This window comes from Oncorhynchus tshawytscha, linkage group LG06, assembly GCF_018296145.1.
Source record: "Oncorhynchus tshawytscha isolate Ot180627B linkage group LG06, Otsh_v2.0, whole genome shotgun sequence".
Lineage (NCBI taxonomy): Eukaryota > Metazoa > Chordata > Actinopteri > Salmoniformes > Salmonidae > Oncorhynchus > Oncorhynchus tshawytscha.
Window position 1 is genome coordinate 67,409,061 of NC_056434.1, and position 26,649 is coordinate 67,435,709.

Sequence of the window (26,649 nt, forward strand, 5' to 3'; positions counted from 1 at the left end):
TCCACACTATGTGAAACATCTGGATTTCTTTTGATTACATTTACTTCATCCAAACTGCAAATATTTACTCAAGATATCTGGGAAGTGGTCCTTTGTAGCTCAGTTGGTAGAGCATGGAGCTTGTAACGCCATGATATTGGGTTCAATTCCCGGGACCACCCATTCCCAAATGTATGCACACATTACTGTAAGTTGCTTTGGATACAAGTGTCTGCTAAATGGCATATGTTATGTAAGTAACACTAATCAATATTCATAGTTACTCTATTACAGACTGCTAAAACTAAAGCCAACATTAGTAATCAGTTGACAATGAAACCAGAGTTGCTTATAGAATTCCTTTGTCATATTTCTCAGGCAATTGAATCTAACTCATATATTCATTTTAAGGCAGCAGTGGCCTCATTTGATGGAGTTCGGTGTAGGCATATGCCTTGTTTGCCAGGTAGTTGTAAGAAATCTGACAAAATCCGGTTTAAGGCACAGTAAGCCTATTGGTGCTGTAATAAGATACTGTATAAAGCTTAGGCTATTATCAACGACATTTGTGATTACAAGCTAAAGACAAATTTGGAATTTTGAAGACAATACTCGTAAAATGGTGATGGACCTTCAAATCAATTAGTTTTCGCCAGTGACTAAATCCTATGCCAATATTGGCTACTTGACATAAAATTATGAATATGTACAAGGTAGTCCTTCTATACAGTTTGGATTGCCATTGGGCAAATGACAAAGGACACACAGAAAATTGGCCAGTGTTAACTAGTGTTGATTTTTCAGTTTAACATTTCTAGTTTTCATTCAGGAGTTCAATTAACTTCGTAAGAGTTAAATTAACACTCAGTGGTGTAAAATAACCCCAGTGTTGGTGTTAATAACCAGAGTTGAACCAAAGCCAGGCCCATCATTATCATATTTCCCATAATGTTCTATTGCAGCTTGATTTTTAGAATTGTTTGTTTCAATATCTTTGTTTTTGCATATATATGATTGGTTAATTCATCTTGTGCTACTCAAATATAAATAACATAGATTTTTATAAACGAATCCAATCTGTTTCTTGGACTTATTGCACTGGTTACTGAAATTGTTGTTCCAGTTTACATGCTTTAGGTAATCTATAGTCTCCCCAACCCTGGCAGTCATTCTGAATGTAGATTGCGGGTGAATAGAAACTATAAATGTTGGATATCCCCACTCTGGCTGGATTCCAATAGGAATTTCACATCCCTTTGCAAGCCAGCATAATGTGACTTGCAGGTCTGATGTGGAATGTAAACCATGAGTTTCAGGCCACTGTATTAGGGTAAAACTAGGCCCTCAAAATAAGGCCTTGTGGAATATCTATGGTATTGTCTTAAAATCATTGGATTTTAATGATAACATATTCACTTAGGATCTCACTTGGTGAAGGCCACAGGGCTAGAAATTAATGAATGCAACAACCATGTGTCTGTCACTAACAAATACAATCATGGGTAGTAACTGTACAATTCACTTGAAAGGCAAGGGCAAGGAAATATGCAAATAAGGCTTTACACTAATTGCAGTGTTAATTTAACACTGACAAATGTGGACCATATAGACACTGGGACAGTGTTCAATTTAACACACTCAGTGTTGATTTGACACTGGAGAATTTTCTGTGCAGGAAGAATTTGTCAGCAGTGGGTTCAATACACACAATGTCAACAGGGAGTGCATGGGTGTTGTTTGGCGGCTCATCTTATTCTGGAACTTCCATATTGGATATCCTAAGTTTGAATTCAAATGCATTGGCAAACTTCATCATTTGCATCATCAATTAATTACTTAATCACAGATAGGCGAAAGCTATTTATCTGGATTTTTGGGGAATTAAATAAGATTAGTTGTTACTATTAATGCACATGGGTACCAAATATTATTTTAGTCCATGTTCTCTCCCCTCCTTCCTATGGCACCGAGCGTTCCTTCGTGCGTGGAAGGTTGAAAACCCTCAATACCTGTTTAACCTACACGTAGCTGTCACGTTATAGCCTTATTCACATATCAATAATGATACATCCAAGAAAGAAACTTCATTATTCTAAAGTATTTGTCGCCATGCGTTTGTCGTAATGATGAAATTGAACTACAATCAAATAATTGGCTACTTTGACTCAGCTCGATATCACCTGGACAAAGCGAAGCGAAAAGCTACGCAAGCCGAGAATACAGAGAAAAGTGGCGGGGAGAGGTCGCATTCATGTGATAGTGCAAGGCTGCAAGATAGAGGGGGAGAGAGAGAGAGGGAGAGAGAGAGAAAGAGAGAGAGAGAGAGAAAGGGAGAGCGAGAGAGTGTGTGTGTGTGCGTGTATGTGCGTGCGTATGTGTGTGTGTGCGGGTTGCTTGCGCCCGAGCGCGCACTGTGGAGTTGGTACCGGGCAAGTAAAAGCGGTGAAGTGGGCAGTCCTTTCTGTAGTGGACCTGTCGCACAAGATATTTAGCATAAAGTCAGTCCCCCGCTGTATGGGGATCAAGCCTTCACTCTTCGACTGCCTTCATGTCTGACAGCATTGAAAGAGGGAAACTGACGATTTTTTACTTTACAAACAGAGGAACTTTCTTCATGTCAGCAACATCTCATTCGGACAACCATTAACCCACATCAAGCTTGCCTTTTCGGGGGATTAATTTAACCAGAACGGGATTTCATGTAAGTGCAAGTAGGATAGTCTCCCAGTACAACTCCAAATGTCGTGGTTGTGTCTGTTATGACAGCATGTGCAGTAGGCAAGCAAATGAGTAGATTGCCCTTGTTTGAACTATCAATCAATAACGTAGCCTATACATTGTTGTAGTTGTGTTGCTAGTCTGAAACTGCCACCTCACATACTCAAACTTTACCAGCATATAACTCTAAAGTTATTGACCAAAGGTTTAGGATACTCGGTAAGTCCGTTAACATGATTTAGGTAACTGCGTGGTTAAACTTTTATTCACCAGGGTAAAATAAATAGACTCATGTTAAAAGTTTACTTCATTATTAATGATGATGATGATGTGTCACATCTGGCCCTACAAACTCAGAGTTAGGTTCCATATAAGAGTGCACTCTGTTACTATAACCATAGCCATAATGCAAAACCTTATCTGAATGAAACATACATCTATTAGGCCTAGCCTGTATACCTTGACAATAACACTGAAAGTGTAGACCACAATGTATCTAAAATGATCTCTAATATTGGCCTTGATTAATTTCTTAGTAGGTAAACGGCTAAACGTTTTTTAACCTTGCATATGCTCCTCTTGTCAAACGTAAATTTGCTTTAATTCAGTTGAAAAATAAGTCTGTTTCCATCTTTCTAAAGCTAAATAAATATATTTGTTTACTAGCATTTAATATATCAGAATTGATATACATGCTAACACGTTTTTCCCATTGTATGTCCAAATTATAAACTCTTTCGAAATGCAACTAGTATGATTTTGTCTTGCATGGGGGGCGCTCTCTGTGAGACTATTTCAGAGGTCAAACATTTTTGGGGATCTACCCGAAATTGATAGGTGGCAGGTGCTCCCGAGCGACAAGAGACCTCAGAAAGAAAGGCAGAGCTGCGCCCCCTCTACCCTCTCGCGTCTAAGCCTCGGAACTCTCTCCATACAAACATGCGTGCGTTCAATCATCCCTGAACATGGTTTGTTTTCAAGCATATATTTAAGTATAAATCATTGCTATTGTTTCATATAGGCTAACAATCCTTTGCTGGGTCCATATTTGTGGCATTTTTCGTCATGGAAAACATAGGCCTTAAAAGGATATAGGCTATTACGAATTCAACTATACTACTTCATTCTAACACTATAGCCTAATATGTTTACACTAATTGAACAATTCTTTAGATATATGTCATGCAGAAATTTGAATGACAATCATAATTGATTTAATTTATTTGATTGCAACGTGTCTTACACAGCTTGGCCTATTCTGTATGGTAGGCCTATACAGGGGTATTTTAAAAGTGGTATATAAATTGGCTTTTTAATATTTCTTCTGTGGGAATAAGAACACAAATAATTTCAGTAGTATCCTACAACGTTGAACAACAAGTGTCAATCAATTTTTTCGATTTTAAGAGGTCAAATGGCAAACCATTATAACTTATTAAGAATCGATTATTTAGGCCATGTCATTTTTTATTGCATGTTATTTTGTAGTTTTCAGTCTGACACGTGTTCCACATCACATGTGAAGTTAAAGATCAAGATAATATTAGATGTGATCATTTGTGTATTATAAAACATATATTTGTATTAGGCTAAGGAATCACACGGTTTTGAAATTAAAACCACTGAGTTGTTGGAACGAAACATTTTGGCGTAGCCTATTCTGTTAATTCAACGTCAAATCATGGGATAATGTCGAATTAAAATGAGACAAGGGATAGGCCTATAATTTAGGAAGCAACATTGTCTTCCAAATAACCTATGATTCTCGGTCATTATAATTTTGATAATGTAAAATGTGATCATGCTATGAGCCTCAGCCATCAAGCTATGACAATTAGCCTAACAGTTATTTCTTATAGGCCCATTATTAAATGTAGATATTGTCGAATTGTCCCTGTATAGTAGACTACTTGTAAGCTACATCTAGATTTAGCATTATACATTTCACTCAAAATGTAGATATAGGACAATTTATATTTTTAATTGCTCCTATTTCAGATTGCTTTCTGTTTATTAATTGAACAATTTATTGTGAATCTGAACGTCCAGACAAAGCTATAAAGTTATTCACATGGCCTACCAGCTCAGTAATTTCAGTGGCAAATACCCTGTAATAAAACATATATGCGCATGTTTAAAATGTTCTGATAAATACAACATTTAATAGCCTAATAATGATAATAATAATAAAATGGACTTGATAACATCGAATGAATTGCTCCGAAAATAACTTGGGAAATTGAGAAATGCGAGTTCAGGCTTTGCCACTCCCAGTAATATGCAAATGAATGTTAGGAGGGGAGAAATTAACATCTACAAACATTGGGCCGAAATTCCATCTGCCGCCTCCTCGAGAAGGCCCTTAATATGTTCTCAGACAGCAAAGTGACACACATCTTAATCAAGTCTTAATCCAAGGAATTAATTCTCAACGCGTTTATGAATAATTCCAAGGCTAATGCACAAGTCCGTGGAAATGTAAGCAGTCTGCCTCTGCCGTAACAACAGATGGAACCAGCAATCTCCTGAAAAATGAGAGGATTTCTGCTTCCATTTTTTTTATTATCAGATGTATATTTTAATGAGACCGATTTCGAATGGGCTACTGCTTATGCAAAGCGCTCTGCTTGTGCAAACTAGAGACCCCATCTCACATCAACTCCTACTTATGTTGATTTGCGCAGAAGAGTTGAACACGAGTTCAACTTCATTCAGTTCTTATGAGTGAACGTGCACTTCCATCTGTGCTTACAGCAATGTGTTATGCTCTTAACGCGCATTGTGGAGACAGAAAACAGAGAGACACAGAGTTTGAATGTGGATGGTGAGAGTGGTGGTACACTGCTCCCAATTTAACAATGCATGGCGCACGAGCACGAGAGCAAGTCCTTAGAAAACATCACAGTAATTCTAATAAAGTTGTTGAACTACCAAGGTTACACAGTCAATCGCTATGGGTTATGTTTGTCAGACAAACAATTTGCCTGTAACATTTCAGCATGTCAGGTTACGATCAAGTATCTGGTATAGCCAACAGCTATATCAACATAAGTAGGCCATTTTGTAGACTATTGAACAAGAAAAAAATAATGATTTATAATCTGACTATGAATGGTATCATGATTTGTAGTAATTATTCCTATTATAATACATGTATTATTACCATTGTACACATTTAGTGACTAGATTGACTTCACTTATTTCAATGGGGTGAACAATTGGTTATATACAATATGTCTTAATTATGAGTCATTCGTGGATTGAAATAGAGTGCATGCCTTTTGACAACATAATCAGGCATCTCTGATTGAACTTTTAGGAAAGGATACATTCTCAACCGTAGGCCTACACATTTATGCACATTTCTATGATAAATGAAAGGGGCCACCATGGGGAAAATGTTACATTTTCAGAGATGTTAGGTGAAGCAATTGATTGATATTGTGACGGATGTCGTCAAATATCAGCAGATAACAATGAACGAAATGAATTGGTAATTAATTAAGTCATCATCATAACATACCCAATAAACATATAGGACATTGCACCTATAGTCATTAGGTTATGACTAAGGATAACCTTTATAATATGAATGCACATGCACTAAATAACACAACATTATTGCAAATCTGGGGTGAACTCGGGACATTCCATTCCGTGTCTCTTGAAATTCATAAAAGCATAGGGTCCATTTTATCAATGTGTCCTTGTTAGACCCATGATGGGTTGTTGGCCTTATCTAATTCTAGGGAAGGGACTTGATTTGGAATATGAAATATAATAATGTCGCGGCTCTGAAGGGGACACTGACACCTTGTTCTAGGCAAAATGACGGGCGAGCGTTACCGCACTCCCTGCCAAACATCCCAGCCTCTCTCAGCACTGCTCTGACACGGTCCCATACATCACTGTCAAAGTGGATATGTGTCTGACTGTGTCATATTCATATTTCTGACCAAAATACTGTTATTCTCTGGTGGCATAGCCCTACACACAAAGCAAAGGACAGCACCTGTTGCTCTCTGTCAGGCAACTATTCTCTGAGTTTTGCTATGGGTTGCTTTGCAATGAGACTGGGTTATTTTTCAGTTTAGGACTTTATTGTAGAGGAAACAGATATGTCCTATAAGGCACATATTGACTTTTGATTTCAACAACTTTACATTTAATTTCAACAAGCTTACACAATAGAGAATCAAAAGCAAGAAATATATTTGATTACTTACCTTTGACAAGTAATTGTATTGATTTCAGCATAATCTTTTATATCATTTTAGACTGGTTGTAAAGTACAATCAACTGAAATACCATCAGACCTGCAAGTCAACTTTAGCCCACAAAACCATATCAGAACCTCATTAGCAATATAGCTAGCCTCAACACAGAAGCAGTACATTTTGGAAAGCAATCTCTCTGTGAGAATTGACCTTATCCTCCATCTCCCTTCTCTCCTTCAGGGGCTGAACAATGCCACTGGGAAAGATACTAACACCACAGAATAATATATTCCTAAATGCTTTATACTTTGTGAAGGATAAACATCTATTTATCAGCTTTTGCACGGCACTTTTCACATGTATCATTCTAACCTGTATTCGAGCAATACGGACATGATCACAACACTGCCTCTTGTGTCTCCCAGTTTCCCTCACTGTGATTGGATATGGGCTTACCTGGTCATTACTCTTCAAACGCTTTCCTGCAGTGTTACATTTATAAGTCATGGATGTCATGTGGGAGTCTAAGGGTGATGGTGTAATAGTTTGAGTATAATACACATGGGAATAAAGATTCTGACAAATTGAGGAGAGAACTGCATTGGCATAAGTATGTATTTATCATTGTCTACTTGTACCAAACAACATCACGTTTTATATTTGATATCCAACCGGTACTTTTGAAAATAATTTGATTGTCATTTCTAACTTCAAAAATCATGATGCATGGCAACTTTAAACATGCTTGAACAGAAGGGATTGGAAGTGTATATTTTTTGTTGGACTTACTTTCTTTTTCTGTCACGGTGAATTCCAATCTTAAAGTCTCGACCAACACGACATATCATAAAACACTTAGTTTTATCCGTGCAGTTCTTTAAACTTTTGAAGTGGAATACAAATATTTTTGTTAGGCTTATCTGCATGGAGATGAGGTTTCATCATGTAGGCCTTCTCCTGAGATGTCAAGGGCAGAGGCATTCACATCGATGAGCAGAGGGCTGTCAGGAATGTTCTGAAGAAATGAAAAGAAGGGGAAATGGAAGTACAGACAGTGTTTGCTTGATGTGGTGGCTCAGTTTGAGGACTTATTGAGTTTACCTTTCAAACTGACAATGAGCTCTCCATCAAGTTAGTCTGCAAATGATGATGGTCAGCAAGTTGGTTGTTCAGATCAGAGCCCCTAACCAGTAGAGTACCTGAATGAAAATGACTGGGAAATGTGTACTACATATAATAGCAAGTCTCCCCCGTAAGTATTCAGGTCAAGTGAGTGAGATTCAATGTTATGCCACTATGGGCCACCATGTGACTCGTTCGCATCATAGTTCACAGAGACACACCAGCGGAGTGAAAGGGTCCACAGCCACAGAGGGGCTTATAGAGTGACAGAGATTTGCATGAAAATGTTGATTTAAACGTATACACTCACACAGTCCCTTATGGCACTTATGGCAGTGTTACCTCAATAATTTTGGTACAAGGCAAAGACCAATTGTACTGCTGTTATAATGTATATATATACAGTGGGGCAAAAAAGTATTTAGTCAGCCACCAATTGTGCAAGTTCTCCCACTTAAAAAGATGAGAGAGGCCTGTAATTTTCATCATAGGTACACTTCAACTATGACAGACAAAATGAGAAAAAAAATCCAGAAAATCACATTGTAGGATTTTTAATGAATTTATTTGCAAATTATGGTGGAAAATAAGTATTTGGTCAATAACAAAAGTTTATCTCAATACTTTGTTACATACCCTTTGTTGGCAATGACAGAGGTCAAACGTTTTCTGTAAGTCTTCACAAGGTTTTCACACACTGTTGCTGGTATTTTGGCCCATTCCTCCATGCAGATCTCCTCTAGAGCAGTGATGTTTTGGGGCTGTTGCTGGGCAACACAGACTTTCAATTCCCTCCAAAGATTTTCTATGGGGTTGAGATCTGGAGACTGGATAGGCCACTCCAGGACCTTGAAATGCTTCTTACGAAGCCACTCCTTCGTTGCCCGGGTGATGTGTTTGGGATCATTGTCATGGTGAAAGTCCCAGCCACGTTTCATCTTCAATGCCCTTGCTGATGGAAGGAGGTTTTCACTCAAAATCTCACGATACATGGCCCCATTCATTCTTTCCATTACACGGATCAGTCGTCCTGGTCCCTTTGCAGAAAAACAGCCCCAAAGCATGATGTTTTGGATGCAACTCAGCATTCTTTCTCCTCCAAACACGACGAGTTGAGTTTTTACCAAAAAGTTATATTTTGGTTTCATCTGACCATATGACATTCTCCCAATATTCTTCTGGATCATCCAAATGCTCTCTAGAAAACTTCAGATGGGCTTAAGCAGGGGGACACGTCTGGCACTGCAGGATTTGAGTCCCTGGCGTCGTAGTGTGTTACTGATGGTAGGCTTTGTTACTTTGGTCCCAGCTTTCTGCAGGTCATTCACTAGGTCCCCCTGTGTGGTTCTGGGATTTTTGTCACCGTTCTTGTGATCATTTTGACCCCACGGGGTGAGATCTTGCGTGGAGCCCCAGATCGAGGGAGATTATCAGAGGTCTTGTATGTCTTCCATTTCCTAATAATTGCTCCCACAGTTGATTTCTTCAAACCAAGCTGCTTACCTATTGCAGATTCAGTCTTCCCAGCCTGGTGCAGGTCTACAATTCTGTTTCTGGTGTTCTTTGACAGCTCTTTGGTCTTGGCCATAGTGGAGTTTGGAGTGTGACTGTTTGAGTTTGTGGACAGGTGTCTTTTATACTGATAACAAGTTCAAACAGGTGCCATTAATACAGGTAACGAGTGGAGGGCAGAGGAGCCTCTTAAAGAAGAAGTTACAGGTCTGTGAGAGCCAGAAATCTTGCTTGTTTGTAGGTGACCAAATACTTATTTTCCACCATACTTTGCAAATAAATTCATTAAAAATCCTACAATGTGATTTTCTGGATTTTTTTTCTAATTTTGTCTGTCATAGTTGAAGTGTACCTCTGATGAAAATTACAGGCCTCTTTCATCTTTTTAAGTGGGAGAACTTGCACAATTGGTGGCTGACTAAATACTTTTTTGCCCCACTGTATATATATATATATATATATATATATATATATACAGTACCAGTTAAAAGTTTGGACACAACTAGGACACAACTCATTCAAGGGTATTTCTTTATTTTTACTATTTTCTACATTGTAGAATAACAGTGAAGACATCAAAACTATGAAATAACACATATGGAATCATGTAGTAATCTCTTTTTTTTGTTGTTGTTGAGATCCTTCATAGTAACCAACCTTTGCCTTGATGAAAGATTTGTACACTCTTGGCATTCTCTCAACCAGCTTCACCTGTAATGCTTTTCCAACACTCTTGAAGGAGTTCCCACATATGCTGACCACTTGTTGGCTGCTTTTCCTTCACTCTGCGATCCAACTCATCCCAAACCATCTCAATTGGGTTGAGGTCTGGTGATTGTGGAGGCCAGGTCATCTGATGCAGCACTCCATCACTCTCCTTCTTGGTCAAATAGCCCTTACACAGCCTGGAGCTGTGTTGGGTCATTGTCCTGTTGAAAAACAAATGATAGTCCCACTAAGCACAAACCAGATGGGATGTCGTATCGCTGCAGAATACTGTGGTAGCCATACTGGTTAAGTGTGCCTTGAATTGAAAAATACATCCCAGACAGTGTCACCAGCAAAGCACCTCCACACCATCACACCACCTCTTCCATGCTTCACGGTGGGAACCACACATGCGGAGATCATCTGTTCACCTACTCTGCAAAGACACGGCGGTTGGAACCAAAAATCACACATTTGGACTCATCAGACCAAAGGACAAATTTCCACCAGTCTAATGCCCATTGCTCGTGTTTCTTGGCCCAAGCAAGTCTCCTCTTCTTATTTGTGTCATTTGGTAGTGGTTTCTCTGCAGCAATGAAGGCCTGATTTACACAGTCTCCTCTGAACAGCTGATGTTGAGTTGTCTGTTACTTGAGCTCTGTGAAGCATTTACAGAGTCTGAGGTGCAGTTAACTCTAATGAACGTATCCTCTGTAGCAGAGGTAACTCTGGGTCTTCCTTTCCTGTGGCGGTCCTCATGACCGGACTGACTGACCTTCATCTCTTAAAGTAATGATGGAATGTCGTTTCTCTTTGCTTATTTAAGCTGTTCTTGTCATAATATGGACTTGGTCTTTTACCAAATAGGGCTATCTTATACCACCATACCTTGTCACAATACAACTGATTGGCTCAAATGCATTAAGGAAAGAAATACCACAAATTAACTTTTAACAAGGCACACCTATTAATTTAAATGCATTGCATGTGACTAGGTCATGAATTTGGTTGAGAGAATGCCAAGAGTGTGCAAAGCTGTCATCAATGCAAAGGGTGGCTACTTTGAAGAATCTCAAACATAAAATATATTTTGATTTGTTTAACACTTTTCTGGTTACTACATGATTCCATATTTATTATTTCATAGTATTCTACAATGTGGACAACCCTTCAAATTTGGCTATATCAACCACATAAAATTGAGCACACAGCCATGCAATCTCTGTAGACAAACATTGGCAGTAGAATGGCCTTACTGAAGAGCTCAGTGACTTTCAACTTGGCACTGTAATAGGATGCCACCTTTTCAACTAGTCAGTTCGTCAAATTTCTGCCCTGCTAGAGCTTCCCCAGTCAACAGTAAGTGCTGTTATTGTGAAGTGGAAATGTCTAGGACAAAGTGGTAGGCCACACAAGCTCACAGAACGGGACCACTGCAGTGCTGCAGCGCGTAGAGCATAAAAATCGCCTCTCCTCGGTTGCAACACTCACTACCAAGTTCCAAACTGCCTCTTGAAGCAACGTCTGCACAATAACTGTTTGTCGGGAGCTTCATAAAATGGGTTTTCATGGCCGAGCTGCCACACACAAGCCTAAGATCACCATACGCAATGCCAAGCGTCGGCTGGAGTGCTGTAAAGTTAGCCTCCATTAGACTCTGGAGCAGTGGAAACACCTTCTCTGGAGTGATGAATCATGCTTCACCATCTGGCAGTCCGACAGACGAATCTGGGTTCGGCGAATGCCAGGAGAACGCTACCTGCCCGAAAGCCTAGTGCCAACTGTAAAGTTTGGTGGACAATGAATAATGGTCTGGGGCTGTTTTTCATTGTTCAGGCTAGGCCCCTTAGTTCCAGTGAAGGAAAATCTTAACACTACAGCATTCAATGACATTCTAGACAATTCTGTCCTTCCAACTTTGTGGCAGCAGTTTGAGAAAGGCCCTTTCCTGTTTCAGCATGACAATTCCCCTGTGCCCAAAGCAAGGTCCATACACAAATGGTTTGTTGAGATCGGTCTGGAAGAACTTGGCTGGACTGCACAGAGCCATGACCTCAACCTCATTGAACAACTTTGGAATGAATTGGAACACAGACTGCGAGCCAGGCCTAATCGCCCAACATCAGTGTCCGACCTCACCAATGCACTGATGGGAAGCAAGTCACATAAGCAATGTTCTAACATGGATAGCCTTCCCAGAAGAATGGAGGCTGTTCTAGCTGCAAAGGGGGGACCAACTCCGTATTAATTCCCATGATTTTGGAATGAGATGTTCAACGAACATCCACATACTTTTGACCATGTAGTGTATATATACAGTGCCTTCAGAAAGTATTCAGACCCCTTGGTTTTTTCCACATTTTGTTACTTTACATCCTTAATCTAAAATGGATTAAATAGATAGTTTTACTCATCAATCTACACCCAATACCCCATAATGAACAAGAGAAAAAATGCTTTTAGACATTTACATAAATATTTAGACCATTTGCTATGAGACTCAATTGAGCTCAGGTGCATCCTATTTCTATTGGTCATTCTGGACATGTTTCTACAAATTGATTGGAGTCCATCTGTGGTAAATTCAATTGATTGGACATGATTTGGAAAGGCACACTCCTGTCTATTTAAGGTCCCACAGTTGACAGTGCATGTCAGAGCAAAAACCAAGCCATGAGGTCAAAGGAATTGTCCGTAGAGCTCTGAGACAAGATTGTGTCAAGGCACAGATCTGGAGAAGGGTACCAAAAAATGTCTGCAGCATTGAAGGTCTCCAAGAAGACAGTGGTCTTCATAATTCTTAAATTATGCCAAATTGAGCAATCGGGGGAGAAGGGCCTTGGTCAGGGAGGTGACCAAGAACCAGACAGTCACTCTGACAGAGCTCCAGAGTTCCTTTGTGGAGTTGGGAGAACCTTCCAGAAGGACAACCATCTCTGCATCACTGCACCAATCAGGTCTTTATGGTAGAGTGGCTAGACAGAAGCCACTCTCCAGTAAAAGGCACATGAGAGCCCGCTTGGAGTTTGCCAAAAGGCACCTAAAGGACCCTCAGACCATGAGAAACAAGATTCTCTGGTCTGATGAAACCAAGATTGAACTATTTGGCCTGAATGCCAAGCGTCACGTCTGGAGGAATGGGAGAAACTTCCCAAATACAGGTGTGCCAAGCTTGCAGCATCATACCCTAGAAGATTCAAGGCTGTAACTGCTGCCAAAGGTGCTTCAACAAAGTAATGAGTTAAGGGTCTGACTACTGAAAAACTCAGTTTATCACAATTCCTGACATTTTAATCCTAGTAAAATTCCCTGTCTTAGGGCAGTTAGGATCACCACTTTATTTTATGAATGTGAAATATCAGAATAATAGTAGAGAGAATGATTTATTTCAGCTTTTATTTCTTTCATCACATTCCCAGTGGGTCCGAAGTTTATATACACTCAATTCGTATTTGGTAGCATTGCCTTTAAATTGTTTAACTTGGGTCAAACGTTTCTGGTAGCCTTCCACAAGCATCCCACAATAATTTGGGTGAATTTTGGCCCATTCCTCCTAACTGTAACTGAGTCAGGATTGTAGGCCTTGCTGGCACACGCTTTTTCAGTTCTGCCAACAAATTTTCTATGAGATTGAGGTCAAGGCTTTGCAATGGCCTCTCCAATACCTTGACTTTGTTGTCCTTAAGCCATTTTGCCACAACTTTGGAAGTATGCTTGGGGTCATTGTCCATTTGGAAGACCCATTTGCGACCAAGCTTAAACTTCCAGACTGATGTCTTGAGATGTTGCTTCAATATATCCACATAATTTTCCATCCTCATGATGCCATCTATTTTGTGAAGTGCACCAGTCCCTCCTGCAGCAAAGCACCCCCACAACATGATGCTGCCACCTCCGTGCTTCATGGTTGAGATGGTTTTCTTTGGTTTACAAGCCTCCCCCTTGTTCCTCCAAGCATGGCCAAACAGTTCTATTTTTGTTTCATCAGACCTGATCTTTGTCCCCATGTGCAGTTGCAAACCGTAGTCTGGCTTTTTTATGGTGGTTTTGGAGCAGTGTCTTCTTCCTTGCTGAGTTGCCTTTCAGGTTATGTCGATATTCTGGGATTGATTTGCACTTTTCGTACCAAAGTACGTTCATCTCTAGGAGACAGAACGCGTCTCCTTTCTGAGCGGTATGCCGGCTGCGTGGACCCATGGTGTTTATAGTTGCATACTATTGTTTGTACAGATGAACGTGGTATCTTCAGACATTTGGAAATTGCTCCCAAGGATGAACCAGACTTGTGGAGGTCTACAATATTTTTTCGGAGGTCTTGGCTGATTTCTTTTGATTTTCCCATGATGTCAAGCAAAGAGCCACTGAGTTTGAAGGTAGGCCTTGAAATACATCCACAGGTACACCTCCAACTGACTCAAATGACATCAATTAGCCTATCAGAAGCTTCTAAAGCCATGACATAATTTTCTGGAATTTTCCAAGCTGTTTAAAGGTACAGTCAACTTCGTGTATGTAAACTTCTGACCCACTAGAATTGTGATACAGTTAATTATAAGTGAAATAATCTGTCTGTAAACAATTGTTGGAATAATTACTTGTGTCATAAACAAAGTAGATGTCCTAACCGACTTGCAAAACTATAGTTTCTTAACAAGAAATTTGTGGAGTGGTTGAAAAACGAGTTTTAATGACTCCAACCTAAGGGTATGTAAACTTCCGACTTCAACTGTATATACACACTCTCTCTCTCTCTCTCTCTCTCTCTCTCTCTCTCTCTCTCTCTCTCTCTCTCTCTCTCTCTATATATATATATATATATATATATATATATATATATATACTGAGTGTACAAATCATTAGGAATACCTTCATAATATTAAGTTGCACCCCTTTTGCCCTAAGAATAGCCTCAAATTGCCGGGACATGGACTCTACAAGGTGTCAAGTGTTCCACATGGATGCTGGCCCATGTTGACTCCAATGCTTCCCACAATTGATCAAGTTGGCTGTATGTTCTTTGGGTGGTGCACCATTCTTGATACACATGGGAAACGGTTGAGTATGAAAAACCCAGCAGCGTTGCAGTTCTTGACAGACTCAAATCGATGCGCCGAAAAGATTTGGCATGGGCCCTCAGATCCTCAGAAAGTTCTACAACTGCACCATTGAAAGTTTCTTGACTGGCTGCATCACTTCTTGGAATGGCAACTGCCTGGAATCCGACCGCAAGGCGATACAGAGGGTAGTGAGTCCAGTTCATCACTCGGGCCGATCTCCCTGCCATACAGGACCTCTATACCAGGCAGTGTCAGAGGAAGGCCCTAGAAATTGTTAAAGACTCCACCCTCCCAAGTTATAGACTGTTCTCTCTGCTACCACACGGCAAGCAGTCCTGGAGCACCAAGTATGGGACCAAAAGGCTCCTGAACAGCTTCTAATACCAAGCCGCAAAACAGCTCAGCAGTTAATCAAATGGCTACCTAGACTATTTGCATTTACCCATGTGCACACTCACTGGACTCTACTCACTCACACATACTGTACTACACTGTCACTCCAACACACACACACACACACACACACACACCAACACACACACACACACACACACACACACACACACACACACACCACACACACACTGACACACACAACACACACACATCACACACACACACACACACACACACACACACACACACACACACACACACACACACACACACACACACACACACACACACACACACACACACACTACATATGCCTACACACAAAACATATGCCCACACACACATATATATTGATGTCACACACACACACTCTTCACATATGTTGCTGCTACTCTGTTAATTATCTACCTTATTGCCTAGACTATTTTATCCCTACCTACATGTACATACTATCTCAATTACCTCAGCTACCTCAATTACCTCATCTACCTCATACCCCTGCACATTGACTAGGCACCTGTATTGGTTAAACATAGATTGCCTCATTATTGTAATTGTATTGTCTTACTATTTCTTTTTTTCTTTTGTTAATTTTTCTTACTTTTTCATTCTGCATTGTTGGGAAACAAGTAAGCATTTCACGGTAAAGTATTCAAATGTTGTATTCGGCCCATTTCACAAATACAATTTGTTTTGAACATTTTAATTTTATTTGGTATGAACCATGCACGTTAGGTGCAGCTCCCATTTTGGGAGTGCCCATAAACGAGTTGAGAGGCGGCTAAGTGGATTGGAACCTACCCCGTCGTTAAACCCAGCCACGACATCATAAATCTCAAGAAGCTTTGAGGGAGTGATTGTGTCCCCATATCTTCAAGGTGTTAACTGCGCTTGTATAAATAAACGACCTGTTATTTTAGGCTCTATTACGTATCAGTCTCCCTCACGAGGTTGCTATTTAGGTCTGAACGGTCACCATATATTTTAACTACATAACTGCAAAGGAACAAAAATAGAACTAACAGAACACATTCGTAGTAATTACCACGGAATACAGGCCTACATTTAATCAAATAGTTATGTCACAGATGGACCGTTGCATGTCCTTAATAAATAAAGGTTAAATAAATAAAACAAAATAGAAATAAAGTCAATCAGCAACCTGAATGTTATCAAAATATGAGAATGTTATAAAGCCTGCTCAGTAGGCCTATAGCCTATCATTAGCACTAACAGTTTGTCACATTTTAAAAAGTTAAGAGAATTTGTGAAATTCATAGACAGCAGATTCACTCGTTAATTTGTGTTGATAAGGAAATGTCAGAACTGCTATTTCTTATATTACATATCCAGGCTTATTATTAAATTATTATTAACATAATTATTGTTGTCATTAGTTGATCTTTCTGATGTTGTTTTCTATTGTTGTTATTTATTTGTCATGCCAATTCGGTTGGAGGTCTAAACTTATGAGGATACTTGTATTATTTTGCCATATTGACTAATATTGAAATGTATTGCCTTCCTTTTGCAGAGCCTGGCGGCCGAGGTTATGGATTTTAACCTTCTGACAGACAGTGAAGCCCGTAGCCCAGCGCTATCGCTTTCAGACTCTGGGACGCCTCAACATGATCAGGGATGCAAAGGCCAAGACAACAGCGGTCAGTTTCCACGTTTACCTTGCAAATGCTTTGTCCACAGGAGTGTTTGACCGATAAATTGTCCCCAGGCTGACATTGGATGAAGAATAGGCATATATGTTAATGCCTGTGGGTCTAAACCAATCGAATAATTTGATAATAATAATGGGAATTATAATGTCCTAATAGGCTATAATAATAATAATCATAATAATAATAATATCAGGACGAATTTCTAGCTTGCAATAGCTATTAGGCTATTCATTGTCGCCTTTAATGTGCGTGATTGTGTGGATATCAATTCAACCATAATATTAATTGGCTTGCTATTATTTTGTAGACCTATAGCGCATATTCCTATGATTCACATTATATAATTGTTATTTTCTTTAATGAACCCAAGTTGCAAGTTTATTCTTCTCGTTTGGCTTTTATAAAGCAAGAGTTATTAACTGCAGCGACTATAGACTTTAATGGAAGCTATTGTAAACATTTGGCATGGACCCCTTACGCTTTGGCGGAGCTTTTTGGTATTTTGTCGTGTGCGTGTCTTTAAGCGCCGATATGCTGTAGGTCTATTAATAACTCTCAATTGAAACCTAAAAAACAAGCTAAAACATATCGGTGCGTGATGAACGGAATATAGCCGAATGTCATAGGCCTAGACATACAATAATATCCCGAGCAACTACGATTGCTCAGGCTTGAAAGCTAAATATCTGCCTCTGCATTTCACCCGCTTGCATGCCAATTTATAACAAATTAGGCATTTGACAGAGAGAAAAAGCTAATATTTGTGATACCCGTGCGGTCTAATAGATGAAATCTCTGTGGATCCAGGGTCTGCAAAAGACTCCATTAGTGTGACTAATGTAAACTTACTCCGAAATGGACGGTCCTGAGTGAGTGCAGGGATTTAGGAGAACCCGCATATACTGTAAATGAACCACGGATTACGCACTAAAACCATCAAGATAACGAGGTGTGTGGGGGCCAAATATCAAGAGGCAATATGTCGAATGTACTGTACCTTACTTGTATTGTTCACTGACTATGGAATATTCATTCTAGAAAAGTTTTATCTAGTTGAAATTAGATATTGACAAATAAACCATTCACTGCTCTTTCTTGTGATATTGGCATAGTTAATAAAGTTGAACAATGAGTTTTGTTTTTCAATGTCCATTTCAGGTTAGGGTTCAGGTTCTCAATATGTATCCAGAAGGATATACATGGTTATTTGTTCAGAGTAGGCCTATATGTTTTAAGTAAACTGGATCCCCATGATGGTGGACACCTGGGCCTCACCTCTAAAATATTATAGTATCTTCAGAAAGTATTCACACCCCTTGACAGTTTTTTTGTTGTTGTGTTACATCCTGATTTTAAAACGGATTAAATTACATTTTTGAGTCACTGATCTAAACACAATACCCTTTAATGTCAAAGTGGAATTATGTTTTTAGAAATATTTATAAATGAATAAAATACGAAAAGCTTAAACGTCTTGAGTCAATAAGTATTCAACCCCTTTGTTATGGCAATGAGTAAAAATGTGCTTAACGAGTCACATAAGTTGTATAGACTCTGTGTGCAATAATAGTGTTTAACATGATTTTTTAATGACTACCTCATCTCTGTACTCGAGACATACAATTATCTGTAAGATCCCTCAGTTGAGCAGTGAATTTCAAACACATATTCAACCACAAAGGCCAGGGAGGTTTTCCAATGCCACGAAAAGAAGGGCACCTATTGGTAAATGGGTAGAAATTAAAAAACATCAGACGTTGAATATCCCTTTGAGTATGGTGAAGATATTTATTACACTTTTGATGGTGTATAAATACACCCAGCCATTACAAAGATACAGGCATCCTTCTTAAATCAGTTGCTGCAGAGGAAGGAAACCGCCCAGGGATTTCACCATGAGGCCAATGGTGACTTTAAAACAGTTAGAGTTGAATGGCTGTGATAAGAGAGAACTGAGGATGGCTCAACAACATTGAAGTTACTCCAAAATGCTAACCTATAGGCTCCCGAATGGTGCAGCGGTCTAAGGCACGGCATCTCAGTGCTAGAGGCATCACTACAGACCCCGGATTGATTCCAGGCTGTATCACTACTGGCCGTGATTGGGAGTCCCATTGGGCGGCGCACAATTGGCCCAGCGTTGTCCCGGTTAGGGTTTGGCCGGAGTCGGCCGTAAATAAGAATTTGTTCTTAACTGACTTGCCTAGTAAAATAAAGGTTAAATAAGAAATAAAAATTAAAAAAACTGACAGAGTGAAAATAAGAATGCCTGTACAGAATAAAACATTTTTAAACATCCATCCTGTTTGCAACAAGGCAATAAAGTAATAATGAAAATTTGGCAAAGCAATTCACTTTTTGTCCTGAATACAAAGTGTTATGTATGGGGCAAATCCAACACAACACATCACTGAGTACCTCTCTCCATATTTTCAAGAATAGTGGTAGCTGCATCATGTTATGGGTATGCTTTTCATCAGCAAGGACTAGGGAGTTTTTTGTTGTTGATAAAAATAAATGGAATAGAGCTAAGAACAGGCAAAGTCCTAGAGGAAAACCTGGTTCAGTCTGCTTTCCAACAGACACTGGGAGACAAATTCACCTTTCAGCAGGACAATAACGCAAAACACAAGGCCAAATATACACTGGAATTGCTTACCAAGACAACATTGAATGTTTCTGAGTGGCCTAGTTACAGTTTGGACTTAAATCAGCTTGAAAATCTATGTCAAGACTTGAAAATGGCTAGCAATGATCAACAACTAATTTGACAGAGCTTGAATAATTTTGAAAAGTAATAATGGGCAAATGTTGCACAATCCAGGTGTGGAAAGCTCTTAGAAATTGACCCAGAAAGACTCAAAGCTCTATTCTCTGCCAAAGGTGATGCTAACATGTATTGACTCAGGAGGTTGAATACTTATCTAATCAAGATATAATAGGGTTACATTTTTTATTAATGTTTTCCAAATGTTAGAATTGTTCTTCCACTTTTACTTTACAGAGTATTTTGGGTAGATTGTTGACAAAAAATGACAATTAAATCCATTCAAACCCCATTTTGTAACACAACAAAATGTGGAAAAAGGTCAAGGGGTGTGAATTCTTTCTGAAGGCACCTTGAGATCCAGGTGTCCACCGTCGTGGGAATCCAGTTTATAAAAAAGATATAGGCTTGCACTGAACAAATAACCATGTATATCCTTCTGGATACATATTATGAGAACCCTAACCTGTGTATCCATTAAATGCAGAAATTTAATACATATTGGTGATTTTTATTAAATTAGGCCTTATTAAATGACAAATGGCACATGGGCATTAGCACACTCACTCAAGTGACATCTGAAGTTTCAAAATGAGTTAAACTTCTATAAATGACAAACACATACTGTAACTGTACAGTATAGATCTAGATGCTTGGTTACAATAGGCATATTGTATTCAGACAATTTTTGATTACATAGCTGGGAATTTTAAAATGTCTTTCACAAATGTATAGTTAGTCAAAACAAAGCCTCTCAATTCTCAAGGACACTCCTAGTGATTAGAATATGCCTCAGATTGCTGGGGCCTTAGTGCATAATGCAAAGCCTAGAGAGGCAATAGCCTATAATATATGTCATACACAAGCATTTGTGGGTATGCATGCATGCATTTCAAAGCATGTGTGCATGCATTTGCATAACACAGTATGCTGCTACATTGGTGCTTTTTCGCCTGCCCAAGGGATTAAGCTTTTACATTCAGATTGAATTGCCAAACAACTGTGTCTGGCAGTGTGCTTGGCATTGATAAATCCACAAGGCTTCAGACATTCTCAAACATCTCATCAGTTGTGCAAGTGGTGGTGGGCATTAAGAAGGACTGACTGTTAGTTGGTTGGTTTGTTTATTGGCTGGCTGATTGACTAGCAGTCTGTCTCAAAATCTGCAGGGTATATTTGACAAACACACACACATATACATTCTATAAGTAAAAATACATGTTTTGTCATACCTGTGGTATACGGTCTGATATACCACGGCTGTCAGCCAATCAGCATTCAGGGCTCAAACCACCCAGTTTATAAAAATCAATTGGCTACACTACACACACCCATAGCACATGGGCTAATATTGATGGTGGTGTACAAATGTATAGTAGAAGGCATATATATATACTATATGCCCTCTCTCCTGGATTGTGACATGGGATGGAAAATGGTTTTTGGCCTAAGTGATGGCTTAACCAGTGTCAGTTTACTGGTAGATAGCAGCAAAAGTCTGGTCCTATTGGTTTTGCCAGTGGCGCTGCAGAGTCTTTTAAACCCTGCTGATTATTTCTTACTGCTCTCAGAGAGATAAACCCTTGCCAAACAGTCCGAAACCTGCCCGGTAACAAAAGCCTGATCCCTGGGATTAGTTAGCCAACTAATTTCACTCTTTCTGTGGGGTCCTCAAATTGCGGAACTCAGATGAAGAGAGAAAGGATCACGGGCAGACAAAACATGTCTGTTTGGTTCTGGTGTTAGTGCCAGATGGGTTTCAGGGCCAATTTAAATTATTGATCTGTTTTTGACAACTCTGAGAAGAGAATACATACAGTCAATGAATCTTGAAATATTCCAAACAGAACTGCACAAATCTAATACAGTAGGTGTAAACTGTAAACAATTCCCATATTATTTTTCAAATATGTCAACACGTTATTTTTCAAATAGCATGGGATAAAATGTCCATTATATTAATTAATTAAAAATAAAAGAGGACAGTGGAAAGTGTGATAACTTTTTAATGGGAAGACATCTCACTCTGGAGAGATGATTGCTGCTTTTGTGCAAAATACTTGATATTGGATGGGAATGGAAATATGCAATTTGTCAAAAACATGTTTGAGCAAGTCTGGAAATATTGTAAACAAATGTAGATAGTTAGGATGCGATACAAAATGAGGATTTGCTATGTATTGGGCCCACATTTTGTTCTGATTATAACTACTGATCCATGTTATTGCCTCCCAGACACAGAGAAGTCCCACCAGAACCAGACAGACGAGTCGAATGCAGAGGACGGCTCTCTGAAGAAGAAGCAGCGCAGGCAGAGGACCCACTTCACCAGCCAGCAGCTTCAGGAGCTGGAGGCCACCTTTCAGAGGAACCGCTACCCCGACATGAGCACACGGGAGGAGATTGCCGTGTGGACCAACCTCACAGAGGCACGGGTTAGGGTGAGTCCCCACAGAATCACTACTGAGCCAGTGAAATAATCCAAACCCACTTTCCTTAGGGTTTAGGTGTTATTCAACAATACATTTGTGGGACTCAACATATAATTTCAACATAATTCGGAAGGTAAAAGGCACCTGAGGGTACATATCTAAAAGATGACAAATGTACCTAACTAAGCAGAGATTTAAATATGTTGCAATTTGACTTCAACAACCTAAAACTAGACTTCACATGTCACAAAGGTCAGAAGTGTGTCGATCTGCTCCTGACCCTGAAATGTCCCCTCAAGCCCAGAGGTTTGGTCACCACCAGTATGAAGCAGGTGGGCTCACATTTTGATGGATGACAATACAATCGTTGCCTTCCTGCCTAGTAATGGATCAAATTCATGTTGGCTAGATTAAAGGTCACATAGCACACAGTCTTGGTTGTTATTTTGAAAGAACAACAGACCACACACGTCCTAATGTCTAGCAGGACCCCACTTGTTCCCTGCTAATCCCACATGGACACAGATTCCCCCTGCATATACAGAATACTTCTCCTGTCATCTTGATTTATGGCATTTAACACAGAATGCGTTTGTAATAAATGTTTGAATAACCTACCACTTGCTCTCCCTCTATATCCATGCGGGCTACTTCCTTGCCTACAAATATGTATGTACAGTACATAGCTGCATACAATGTGCTTAATAAAACTCTAATTGCTACTGTACATGTATATTTACAGTACAGAGAGTCCTGAGTCCAATGAGACTGAATTCTAATAATATCAATACAGCTCAGACTAAATTAAACCAACACAGTATTATAAAATTAAATGTATAATATGAAATATGTCAGAGCTTGTCCGAGTCGTAAGCAATGAACGTGGGCACTTAGGTTACAGCGAGTGTCTGATTGTGTCAGTCATTTGACAGTTTTAGGGAAGTGAGGTAAGGTTTGCCATAACCAGACCCCCCATCCAACCATTTGACTTTCAGATGTTTCCATGAACACCTAAACAACATTTCCCCAGAGTCATGTTTAAAGGAGAGAGAAATCTTCCTCAACAGCGGGATTTCCCCTACTGTCAATGGGTGCCATGGAATACTCACTGCTATATACACTGTACCCACACATTCAATAGTCCAGAGCATTCTATTACTATCACAACAGATGCCTGTTCTCCCGGCTGGCAGACACAGACTAAGGGTTTGGATTAGATACTGTATGCCTGGCACAATAGTATTAGATGAGGAAGGGAGGGAGATGAGTTAGCCGCAGAAGTGTTGGTGGCTTTTTAATAATTTTTATTAGAATAACTAAAATGTGAATAATATTATTTTGATTAATACAATTAGATTTTTAACTTTACACAGTCCGTTTATATCATTTTTGTATTGGATTCTTATAATAAAGGTATTTTGCTTCTCAATTAGTTTTGAAGTCTTTATGAGAATAAAGAGAAAGTTCCACCACAAAATGAACGCTCAGGGACAAATTCATATTTCCCCAATTGGGAACTGAATTAAGTACCTTCATTTTAGATTTGCCATTAAAACTTTAATCCGTTTTATACCCTCCAAAAATAGGACCTTAAAATTACAAAATGTGAAGACCGCTCCAGCTTGACATTTCTTTCACTGGGAGCTCATAATTCAAATAAGTGAATAATTTGTTTTAATAAACCATGGCTAATATGACTGTTTGATTATACTCTTCAACTTAGTTTCCCAGATTATTCTTTCTTTTAAAAAGTCTGCAGCTACAGTATACTGAATCTTGCCTAAACTATTTGAAAGAAATCATAGTGTCAGCCATTGCAAACCAAAATGTTATTGTGTTTCAGAACAATTTTTACCACCTCAGATTAGGCTGAAAAGAAAAGCCCATATCTATTTTCCTTTTTTCCCTTTTCTGTCCTTCTCCCTCAGGTATGGTTTAAGAACCGCCGTGCCAAATGGAGGAAGAGGGAGAGGAACCAACAGGCTGAGCTGTGTAAAAACGGCTTCGGTGCCCAGTTCAATGGACTAATGCAGCCCTATGATGACATGTACTCTGGCTACTCATACAACAACTGGGCCACCAAGAGTCTGGCCAGCAGTCCACTGTCAGCCAAGAGCTTCCCCTTCTTCAACTCCATGAATGTAAGCCCCTTGTCCTCCCAGCCCATGTTCTCCTCCCCCAGCTCTATCCCCTCCATGAACATGGCCTCCTCCATGGTGCCCTCGGCGGTGGCCGGGGTGCCCGGCTCGGGCCTCAACAACCTGGGCAACCTGGGCAACCTCAATAGCTCCACGCTGAACTCAGTAGCGGTCACCGCCGCCACCTGCCCTTATGCCTCCACCGCAAGTCCTTACATGTACAGAGACACCTGCAACTCCAGCCTGGCCAGCCTCCGACTGAAGGCCAAGCAGCACGCCAACTTTGCCTACCCAGCCGTGCAAAACACAGTCTCCAACCTAAGCCCTTGCCAGTATGCAGTGGACCGGCCGGTATGAAGACATGTACCCACTCCCACCCAGCCTGCCCTGTACCCCCCAACCTCTCAGACCCACTGCCCCCCTCTCCCTCTCCTCCTCCCGGTCCCTGCTATGCTCCATCAGTGAATCAGAGTTAACTGCACACATCGTCATCACCATGGACTAGTTAACAAGACGCTGTTTGTCTAACTGATGCTACACAACAGGAATAAGCTTTAACAGTTAGAAGAAAATCCCCTGATGGACCACCACGCTTCAAAGAACTCTCTCAAATACGCTGAGACTTTGTCGCTGAAACGACCAACTGTCAAAAAGGATTTCTAAGTTTAATCCAATATCATTTTTTTGGGACTGCATGACTCGAGTGAATTTAAAATGAAGAAAACCTGAATGCTTCAACTGCACTGGTGGTCAACATCTTGGCCAAACATGAAATCATTGTGACGCTTGCCACCATCACGGGAAAATGACCTGTGGTTCCAATATGAGGATGTATATAATGGACTTTTTTTGTTTTGTATGTGACAAAACTATCCATGAAACGTAGTACTTTGGAGATGAGAAAAGCATGTTCTTGAAGAGCAGACCCTAGGTTGATGTACTATGAGTACCTCCTTTAGGAATTGTAATTTTGTTATGAATTCCAATCCCCTCAGAAGATCAGGTGTCAAAGGTCAGAACAGAAAGGAGAGAGGAGCTAGCACAACATAGTCTCAAACAGAAGAAATAATATCCAAAATCAGAACCTTTTTAAAGAAAAGTCTAAAAAAGCCATTGAATATATAGATTTGTGTGGTGTTATAAAAAGGGAGTCCATGACTGTAAAAATGTATGTAAGAGTGCAGTTGTTATAAAACAAGCCTTTTTTCCTGGTGTAGCCTGCTTTGTCTCATTAACATAATAAAAATGATGTGTTTTTATGAACAACACATGGGCTGAAAGTGAGTACTATTGAAAGAAAGTCACCAGTTTTCCTTACAGGTACTGCATGACTTCATCTATCTTCTATCAGAGTAGGTTGGATGCACCTTAATTGTGGAGGACGGGCTCGTGGTAATGGATGGAGTGGAGTGGAATGGTATCAAATACAAACACATCGTTTCCACGTGTTTGATGCCATTCCATTTTGCTCCGTTCCAGCCATTATTATGAGCCGTCCTCCCCTCTGCAGCCTCCACTGTGTTCTATGACATTAGACTGAGTGATAAACAAGTCCTACACACAATGTTCCCCTTGAACAAGCGTCAACGCCATGGAAACGCTGTCTCACATCCCTGGCAACGTTATGCAACAGGGGACGTGGGGACTGGAGAGAGATGGAGAGATATAGATGTTCCTGCTGCCTGGTTAATGATACGTTTGACCTAAACGTAACAGGAGGAATTCTTGGGGCCGTGCCTTAGATCTCTGAGGCCGGTGCCAACATTATGTAAGCCTTCAGGAGGAGCCCCTGCGTACTCACCAAGGGGACTGTCGGCTGAGCCTGGGACGCCCAGCTTGTGGCAAAGCTGCCTTTTACAGCAATGACATTTTCACATTTTAGTTGTTCGTTTCTGCTTAGGCTTACTATTTAGTTACTTACTACTAGTTA

At 39.9% G+C, this 26,649-nt stretch overlaps 1 protein-coding gene across 1 annotated transcript; it reads left to right on the forward strand.

Annotated features, from left to right (window-relative positions):
* Positions 1-2,401: 2,401 nt before the first annotated feature.
* LOC112252951 (pituitary homeobox 3) lies at positions 2,402-25,987 on the forward strand. The gene is made up of 4 exons (XM_024424704.2): positions 2,402-2,680; positions 17,244-17,370; positions 22,385-22,590; positions 24,510-25,987. Exons 2-4 carry the CDS (start codon positions 17,262-17,264, stop codon positions 25,074-25,076), a joined length of 882 nt encoding a protein of 293 aa, XP_024280472.1. The 5' UTR covers positions 2,402-2,680; positions 17,244-17,261; the 3' UTR covers positions 25,077-25,987.
* Positions 25,988-26,649: the final 662 nt, after the last annotated feature.